Source organism: Aythya ferina (genome assembly GCF_964211825.1).
Source record: "Aythya ferina genome assembly, chromosome: Z".
NCBI lineage: Eukaryota > Metazoa > Chordata > Aves > Anseriformes > Anatidae > Aythya > Aythya ferina.
Genome location: NC_140299.1, coordinates 1,865,661 through 1,875,351, shown reverse-complemented (window position 1 = coordinate 1,875,351; position 9,691 = coordinate 1,865,661). Strand labels below are relative to the sequence as shown.

The 9,691-nt window shown below is 52.7% G+C and overlaps 1 protein-coding gene across 1 annotated transcript; it reads right to left on the bottom strand.

Moving 5' to 3' along the window:
• Positions 1-1,118: 1,118 nt before the first annotated feature.
• Positions 1,119-9,418, bottom strand: LOC311426621 (RNA-binding E3 ubiquitin-protein ligase MEX3C-like). Its single transcript, XM_084503102.1, has 2 exons — positions 8,552-9,418; positions 1,119-4,197 (listed from the first exon to the last, which is right to left on the bottom strand). The coding sequence occupies exons 1-2, from the start codon at positions 9,291-9,293 to the stop codon at positions 2,981-2,983; spliced, it is 1,959 nt and encodes a 652-aa protein (XP_084359228.1). The 5' UTR covers positions 9,294-9,418; the 3' UTR covers positions 1,119-2,980.
• Positions 9,419-9,691: the final 273 nt, after the last annotated feature.

Here is a 9,691-nt window from a genome sequence, read left to right as displayed (position 1 = left end):
CCTGCTTCTCCCTACAGGAGGATTTCTCTTTCTCGCACGGTTTCGGGGCTGTGAGGCGCAGCCTTGAGGTGTTGCTGCCCCCACGTGCTGAAATCCTTGGGAAAGGAGGCGGCAGTCGGTGCTTCTGCTCCACAAACTCAGCACAGAGGACAGGTGACACCAGAGCGATGGCCAGAACTGGATGAATTTTCTCAATATGAACACTTCTTCACGCTAATTCCTACAGAAATCCCATTTTCTCCTCTTGTGTGGCTTCCTGATGTTTGGAAAAAAATCAGCGTTCGCTTTCCTCGAAGCCTTACATTGAAACCCTTTTTCGTTTTCCCTTCTCTCCTAACGATCTCGTTTGTCAGAGCAGCTGCAGCTTTTTTTTTTTTCTTTTTTTAGGGCTTCACACATGAGCACCTTGTCCTGGGGCTTCCTGGTAGCGCTGCCGAGGTGGAACCCAGCTGGATTGAGCGCCACCAAACACCCACAACCCCAAAACTCACCGTAAAAGGGTTTTTTTTGGGGGCAGGAAAGCCTGGTTCCACGTTTCTCCTTTCAGCCATTGCCTTTTGATAAGCGGTCAACCGAATTCCCAGTAGTTCCTTTGTAGCTTTCCTGTACCTTTTTGTTTTTTTTTTCCATTAGCCCTAGTTTGTGGATAATATCCTGTAGTAAACTCGGCGGAAATTCTGTACCAGAGTATGTTTTTGATTAAAAAAGGTAAAGATTCACACCTTTTGGCTTCTGTATTTTTTATTTTTTTTTTATTTTATTCCCAGAACGAGTGAGAGCAGCCCCGGGGCGGGCGTTTTGTGGGGAAACAGTGGGGTCGCTGCGCTTTCAGCCCATCCTAGAAGCCCAGAATCATTGGGGTTGCTTCCAGTAGCCCTACTAACAGCATTTTTATTCCCCCAAATCAACCGAGAGGTTTCTTAAAGGACATCACTGCCCCTAGAGGTTGCTCTGGATGAGGCCGAGGGCTCCTGAACACTAAAAAAGGGAAAAGGAGAGGCAGAGGGGCTGGTTTTGGGTTCACCGAGGCAGGAGGTGAGGCCGACAATCACAAAACCTCCCCTTCCTCACCCCCAAATCCCAAAGCCAGGACCCCGAAGACATCACCAGGCGCCAGGTAATGGAAACAAGTCTTTATTAAGTAACTTTTAATATCAGAAAAATAAAACTCTTATAATTCTCTTTACAGCAAATATATAATATCAGTGCTTTGGCCGTCATAAGTTAAAGGCCCTTTTATCATAAAATATATGTTTTGTTTTTGTTTTCTTTTTTAAACTTTACTCAAATTGAATTCATAATCCCTACGACCTCCCTACATATACATAACAAAAAGTGTAGTAAAATTAGCAAATCCTAAACTAGCTCGAGAGTTTTTTTGTTGTTTTTTTTTTGTTGTTTTTTAACCATTCTTAGTTCGTGGTTTATAGAAAGGGTACACGCACCTAACGTCTCGTCGGTTCCTTGGCTTATTAGTTGCCGTGTAGGATGCGCTAAAATACAAAAAGACCATGCTGGGGGAAAGGCCGGTTCGTTACCTACACGCCTGCAGCTAGAGCTTCGGCTTCAATACTGACGTGGAGCTAGATCCCTACAAGCAAAGGAGCTTGAAAAAGTTCTGCGTCACGGTCGGCGTGCCCTCAAGGCACCTCTCAGACTGACAAAAAAAAAAAAAAAATCCCAAAAATAAAAACCGGGAGCTGTAAACTTCGATACGAAATGTAACTCTTCAAGTGGAAATAAAAAATAAAGTTTCTGTATATTTACGAGTTCGATACGCGTAGAATTTCTTTTTTTTTCTTTCTTTTTTTTTTTTTTTTACCTGTTATACTGAGAAAAAAGCTTCGCCTCGGGAAAATAATGCTTCAAAAAAAAAAAATAAAATAGAAAAATCCACCGGAACTCCCCTTTGTGTCCTTTTTTTTTTTGTATTTTTTTTTTTGTAGTTTAATAGATGCCAGCACAGATTGGGGAACGTACTGAGGATGAAAAAAAAAACAAAAACCAAAAAAACGAGGAACATCCACAGGTTGAAATGTACGAAGCGCGCTCCGGAGGCGTTTCGCCCGATGATTGGAAAGACGGGTTCGAAATGAAGTCAACTGATTGCGGGGCCACTGTCACGAGTAACACGAGGGCACGTACGCACCCTTTTTTTTTTCCTTTCTGTTTAAAAATAAAAGATATATTTACGTATGTGCAAGACAAATGCGGATCCAACGTAAAAAGGCTTCCCATTTGGAGCTACGCACCCTAAAACGCGATTTAAGAACAGCTTGATCGGACTAACGAACGGAATGTCAGCATCTTCCTCGAAGTGTGTGCATCCCAAAGCCCTTCCTGAAATCCATCTAAAAAAAAAAAAAAAAAATCCAAAAAAAAAAAAATCCATTTAAAAAAAAAAATCCATTTAAAAAAAAAAAGAAGCATTCGCGATGCTGGAGAGACTTAGGCGTAAGTCGTTGCATCAGGCGCAAAAAAAAGAAAAAAAAGATTTCCCCAAACCTGTTTTTTGTTTTTTTTTTTTTGTTTTCAAAACTGGCAGTGTAAAGAAGGCAGCATTGGAAGTGTCGTTTCGATGTACTGGTAATGCCACGAAGCCTCCGCGCAGCGGGCTTCTGTGCTCGGGCTCTGAGGTTCGGCGCCGCCAGCGCACAGAAGTCCCAACGCTCGAGCGCGGGCCGTCGGCAAGCCTGGGAAATCGGCGTTGCGGTCGTGTCGGCGCTCCAAGCTTCCCGTTTCACACCAGGTGCGTCTCTGCTAAGCGTGCCGAGAGCCCCGAGGTTTTAGTGTTACCGTAGCAGCCTTTTAGGAACGGGTATTTAGGAACAAACTTTAGCCTAATCCCAAGAAAGCCCAACAGTCAGAATGACTTCGGAAGTTTACTAGAGGGTACCGTTACACCCATGCCTTTAGATGTCCATAGATAATAATAATTAATAATAATAATAATAATAATAATATCAGCATCTATATATACTTAAGAGTGGATTTGGATTGCCTGAGTAACAGCTGTCTGGCAAACGGGACACGAGGGCGTTTCCTTCTCGCAGATCTTGTTGGCACACTCCATGCAGAAGAGGTTGTGGCCGCAGGGGACCAGGGCGGCCACCACTTCGCTCTCGAAGCAGATGACGCAGTCGTGCTTGCGCCTCGACTCCGGGGGCGAGCTGGAGGTGGAGCCCCCGTTGGAAGAGGAGTAGCTGTTGGTACCGTTGGAAAAAGCCGGGATGGAGACGGGCAGAGCGGCGCCGGTGGGATCGTCGCTCCTCGCTCGCCTCGCCAAGGGGTGCTCCAGGCTTTCCGCCAAGGTGGGCGACAGGCGAGGGGTGGAGGGCTGGCTCCCGCGGCGCTGAGGCTTGGCGGTGCCCGCGGGCTCGTTGGCGAAGCCGCCCAGGGGGTTGACGGGTTCGAAAGGGCTCCAAATGGTTTGGGCTGGCGGCGGGAAGGAGTCGTAGGCGGGCGAGTCGGCCCCGAGCTCTTCGGCGCCCACGGAAGGCAGCGTTTCTCCGAACCAAAAGTTGCCCGCGCTGAAGGGACTGGTGGGGCTGAAGTCAGCCAATCTATTGCTTCCGAAATAGGAATCAGTGGAGCCGCTTCCCAAGGAGCTGGAGCTGTCGTTCCTGTAATTGGAGATCATCCTGGCGCGGCCGGGGGGGACGGGGTTGGAAGCGAGCCAGGCGGAGCCCAAGGCGCCTCCCTCGAAGCTGACGTCGGTCCCGTTGTAGTGGAAATCGTTCTCCTCGTTCAGCTCGATGTAGTTGCCCGTCCGCATGGCGATGTGCATCTCGATCTCCTCGCGGGCCCGGTCCACGTTCTCCGGCATCCCCGTCACTTCGAAGACGGGTTCCTTGTCCCGGCTGGGGGTGACGATGTAGGTGTGGGTCTGCTGCTGAATCCTTTTGATGGTGGCTCCTTTCGGTCCCACCACCAGCCCCACCACGCGATAAGGCACCCTGACCTGCACCGTGGTCTGCCCGGGCAGGTTGGGGGTACAGGGCAAACCTCCCAAGGCGGGGCCGTTCTTGTTCCGCGACGCTCGGATCATGGAGAAGTGCTCGGCGGCTGAGAGGATTTCCCTTTTGGCCATGGCGACGTCCTCTTTCCGGCCGGTGACGACGAAGACGGGTTCCTCGCCGCGAACGGGGGTCTTGATGTACGTGTTCGTCTTGGCCCTCAGCGCTTTGATTTTGCAACCTGTCGGGAGGAAGGAGAAACACGCCAAGTTCAGCGAGGCGGCCGAGTTGAGAAAGCCACAAGAAAGCCAACCTATTTTCGGAGGCTCAAAAAACCAGCGGGTGAGACCAGAAGCGGGACCTGGACACGCGGGATGAACATTTTACACCCTTTTTCCCCGCCTCCTGACCCCCCTTCCTTAACTCACGGCCGCAATCCGAGGCCTTCGGCTACATCGCAGCTCCCCAAACCCCGTGCCCGCCCGCGGAAGGTTTCATTATGACTCGTGCTGGGTATAGCCACCGATGTTACTCCCGTCATCATTTCATCACACTTACCCGTTCCAGAATCAAAAACGACCATTTTTTTGGGCCCCTGCTTTGTGTTTTCGCGGGTACAAGTCGACACACGCCACTTTCAAGGCTTCCCGGGTACACCGCATCAATCACATAAATTCCATTTATCAGGTTGGGGTCATTTATCAACCCCAAAACTGCACGGGCAGAGGCAAATTCCCCTTCCCGAGCCAGATGGCAGCTCGGTAAACAAGCTCCGTGCAGCAGGAGAGCCAGAGGGCAGCGATTTGGGTTAAGGTATAAAAGACGAGATTTTGTCGTGCCTTTGTTCGAACAAGCAGCAGAGAGCCAGAGGATGAGGAATTTGCATTACGGGCTTCAAGATTTCTCTTGCTCTCTGGCAGGCTCACGTGTTTCGGTTCCTCAGGTCCCAGGCTGTAAAAAGCAAAGTGCAGCAACTTCCCAGAAAGAAAAATAAAAGCCTTCAGAGTGGCTTTCAACAAATAGCTTACACTTTCAGGCTTCAGAACGAGCCATTTCACACAGCATTTAATAACGTGCTTGCTTTAAAAAAAAGACACAACCCCAAAAATCTTCCCTCCGACTGCTTCGTTAGCTTTCAATCCTGCCACGGGACACCTAGGTGCTGTAGTCAGGATGAGCTTTCGGGTTGTTTTAGCACCGTTTCCGCTCCCCAAGAGCGGCAGCTGGTTGTATTTGGCCGTTGGGCTACGTTACTGATAAGCTACCTGCTTATCAGTGTTTTTTTTTTTCCCCCTGTTTGTTTCAATTTGCAGGATTATTTTAAGCAAAGGAATGATTTTCTCGCTCAAGAGCCCACGTTCAAAAGCAGAGAGAGGGCGAAAGGGGAGTCCGGGATCATTAAATATCCATCACCGGGTTATTTTCGTTGCGAGCAGATTTGTCATTATCGATTTAATCAGCCGAAACGGGATGATATCATCCCTCCTCCTCTTACTCAGCTGGGGTTTTGGAGACCGCCCTGCCTGCTTCAGGATCCGCAGCCATCCTTTGGGCTAACCCCGGCTTTCTGCAGGCAAACGAGGTCACCTCACCAAGAGATGCAACTTGCTTTTGCTCCCGGTTCTCCAGGGTGCTTTTTTCCCCCAACTTCCTGACTTTTTAAAGCAAGGCAACTTGTCGTCCGGCGGATTTTCAGCCGCGAAGAGGAAAGGAAAATCGCTTTTCTGAGCAGCACCAGGTGCAGGCGCTTCGCTGAAGGCTGGATTCAACAGCAAGCTCGAACCCACACAGGACGCCTGTGCAATGCCACGCTTGGAATCTACTTTTCCTGGCTCCCAGTCGCATGCCTAAACAAGAATAAAAGGATACAAGGATCCCTCTCCCTTTGCTGCTCACCTCTGGGGGCTCTGAAGTGGAAGAAAGCCCAGGAGTTACATTACACTACCCCAACCAGGTCTGATACGCTCGTTTTTGGGGGTACAAAGCGTGTAAGTACAGGTTGAGAACACTTGAGATTAAAAAAAAAACACAAATCCAGGTACTGCAGTATTTTGTTTCCCTTTTTAAAGCAGAAATACCTCCTGTTTGTCAAAAGAAAACCTTCCACGAGCCCTTTTTACAGCTTCCAGTAGCTCTACGTTGAATTACTGCCCCCATAAAAACAGCATCCTCCGGCGTAGCTCGGGGTGCACACGAAAACCTTAAAGCCCAGCTTACATTTCAGGCGCTGGGCACCTTCTCCAGCCTGCGAGCAGCTCCCCAGTGCAGATTTGGTGAGCAGAGCCCCCCACGCGGGCATCTGCCATCCCGTTACCTACAGCAGGGGCTGCGGGAGCACCACTTGGCCGCCTGGAGGGCTGGATTTGCTTCTGAAACTCACCCTGCTTGGGTACAGAGCTCTCCAGAACCAGGGGGCTCCTCTGGGCTGATAAACACCACCTGGAAGTTTGCCTCCTCTGCCTAAAACTTAAATTTTGGTTAAAATAGCAGCCAAAACTGCCAATTCATCGTTATTCTGCCACTTAAGGGGGGCAGTGCTTCCAATAAATTCGCTCTCAGACACGGCAGGAAAGCCCAGATCAAACTCAGCACTCCTGATTTTTCAGGGGCTGAGGACGTTTCGAGTTCTTTTTGTACCCCACGAAGACGGCCATGGAAAGGACAAGAAACCTCCTTAAGCAAAGCTTTCATGCAAATGTATTTGGTAAAGTTTTCTTACACCAAGCTCTCCTCCTTCTACCCCTTCCTCTTTCGCAGCCCGAATTCTTCTGCGGTACAATCCCTCTCCGCCGAGGCTAAATATTGGATCACGAGCCCGACAGCGTGACATCAGATGAGAAAGGAAAGCAGAAGCAGCACACGAACTCTTCAGGAACAACGATCCTCTTTTTATGCAAACTCCATTATCTTGTTTTGAAGGGACTCCGAGTGCTGAGGAACACACTACAGAGAACGATCCCGATCCGGTGGAGAACAAACACCACATCCTAAAAGGTCCTCGGTGCCCCATTTTCCCCCGTTTCATCGCAAAGGACTGCAGCAATCCCTGGTTTTCAGTTCCCTTTTCCAGCTCTCCTCCTGCCCCCCGTCCCCAGTGACACACAAGCAAGGCCCTAAATCATTCGAGCATTATTTCGTGGAAAAGATGTCTTGTGCTTCTGCATTTAAGGGCGCAGAAAGCCACCCGGCTGCCAGGCTAGCCTGCACATGTCGACGTACCGGAGGGACGTGCCACTTACTGTTTTAACAACGGGTAAATATTTTCCACCTCGGTCTCAGGAATGGGTATCTGACCCCATACACGCCAGTTCCTACAGCACAGGCTTCGGGTTTTTGAAACGCCCAGCAGAAAACCCACCTTTGATGAAAAATGTTTAAAGCCCAATAAATTTAGGATGAGGAAACAAGTGCCTGAATCTCTCCGGTGCCACACTGATTTACTGATTTGCCTGTTTCTGCTAAAGCCACGCTGATGTAAGAGCCCAGACGGCCCAACATCTCATTATCTGCTCAGCAAGCCAGAAACACAACCCCCAAACCCAGCCAGAAAAACCCACAAAGGGAAAAGGAAGAGAGAAACTACCCCGTCTGCCCTGCCACACCTACACTCGCCACTGCTCTGCGCTTCGCTTTGGGTAGGAAAAGAGCTTTTAAAGCTCTTTTTTTTTTAAGGTTTGCTGCTGGAGAGCTGGTGTAACACATCCGTGGGGTCTCAGGGGAATAGGAGGTGTGAGGCGAACAAGGGACACCGCAGGGATGACCTCTTACGTAAAGGCCCAACGGGGGCCCGCGAAATTTGGCAATCAACAGGAAACCAGCAGCAGACGTTTTTAGTCAGCGAGGGGTTGTCGGTGGCTCGTTTCCCCATCGCCGGGTCACCTCCTCGGAGTCCTGCTCGGCATTTAGGGTGGACACTTGAGGCAAGTTTTCAACCGTGCCCCAAACTTGGAGGCGACGCGGGCAGAGCGAGGGGGATGCCGCCACAGGCTGAGCCCCTGCGCCCGTAGGGTTTTGTGAAATACGGCGCCAAGCTCCTGAAGGGAAAGGCTTATTGAGGACGTTAAGGTGAAGAATAAAGCCCCAGCACCTGTTTGGGCTGTGTGTGGGGTTTTAGAGCTGGGAAATGCTTCAGAACTACCAGAAAACACTTCATAACTACCAGGAGGCTGAGCTGAGCTCGAGCTCGCTCCTGCCCCTTGATTTCGCACAGCACAGAGCCTGCATCGCTCCCTGGCCTCAGCGAGACGTGGAGCCGTGAGAAAGGCACCCAGTAACCCCTTTCCCTCCTGTTCTTACACCAAAAAAGGGATCATTATATACTAAAAAAGCCCACCAAGCAGCCACCGAGCCCTAACGCCCCGGCGAGCTTTCTCCACACACAAACCCACCCGAAACCCCATATGGGGCCTTGCAACCCCAACCCATGCCAGCAGGGCTCTTCTACACCCCTTAATCCTTGGGGGTTTATCCTTTTTCCCTCAGCCACCGTGCGCCTCAGCGCTGAGGCGAACACCCCCCCCCCCACCCCCTTTCCCCTCCCTCCCGGCCATTTTGCGCGTCCCCCGTCCCTCCCCTCCCGGGCTGTCCCCGCTCACCCTGGCGCCCCACGATCTCGGCCACATGCTCGGAGCTGGGCACGGGGACACACTCGGTGGTGTTGACGCTTTTTCGGCGGAGCAGCGCCGCCTGCTCGCCGCTGGTGGCGGCTGCTCCCCCTCCTCCTCCTCCACCACCTCCTCCATCGTTGCTGTAGGCGGGGGGCAGCCCCGCCGCCATCATGCCCCGCGGCTCGCCCGCCCCGTACAGCGCCGCCGCCGCCTCCCGGGCATCGAAAGCCGGCGACAGCAGCACCGAGCCCAGCCCCGGCAGCAGAGAAGGAGGAGGAGGAGGAAGAGGAGGCAGCGAGGGCGAGGAGGAGGGCGGCAGCAGCGCAGCCGGCTCCTCCTCCTCCTCTTCTTCTTCCTCCTCTTCTTCCTCCCCTTCCAGCTCCTCCTCCTCCTCGTCCAGCTCCAGGTCTCCCTCCTCGGCTTCCTCCTCCTCCTCCTCTTCTTCCTCCACCTCCTCCTCCTCCTCCTCCTCCTCCTCGGGGGGCTCCGGGGGTGCGGTGCCGTCCCCTTTCCTCCTCCTCCTCTTCCCCGGGGGCTGCCCGCGGTGGCGGAGCCCGAGCCCGGCGAGGCGATGGCGCAGGAGGGCGGCGGGCGGCTGCAGGAGCAGCAGCGGCGGCAGCAGGAGGCGAGGCGGCGGCTGCCCCTTGGAGGAGAAAGAGGAGGAGGAGGAGGAGGAGGAAGAAGAAGGGAGAGGAGGGGGAGAAGCCGCAGCCCCGCCACCGCTCGGCATGGCCGGAGAGAAAGGCAAAAGAAAGGAGAAGAAGGAGGCGGCGAGCCCCCGGCCGAGCCTAGCGGCGCGGGGCCGCCATGCCGAGGAGGGCACGGAGCGGCCCTCGCTGCCTCAGCGCTGCTTTTGTCCCATGGCGGCGCTGGAGGAGGAGGAGGAGGAGGAGGAGGAAGAGGAGGAAGAGGAGGAGGAGGCGGTGCCGCCCCGCCCCGGCCCCGGCTCCCCCAGGCAGCTCTGGGCAGGGCTGGGGGTGGCTCCGGGGTCCCCCTCAGCTCCCCCCCCGGTCCCCTCAGCAGGTCGTCCCTCCTCGTAGAGGAGCACGGGGAACGGCCTCGAGGCGTGTCAAATGAGGTTGAAGTTGGAAATGAGGAGGTTTTTTAATTATTAGTGTTATTTTTTGG

Bases quoted from the DNA above. Each gene is read 5' to 3' on its own strand.
- LOC311426621 (XM_084503102.1), bottom strand. From the start codon at position 9,293: ATGCCGAGCGGTGGCGGGGCTGCGGCTTCTCCCCCTCCTCTCCCTTCT. The intron at 4,198-8,551 runs GTGAGCGGGGAC...TCCTCCCGACAG, and splicing joins CGAGATCGTGGGGCGCCAGG to GTTGCAAAATCAAAGCGCTG.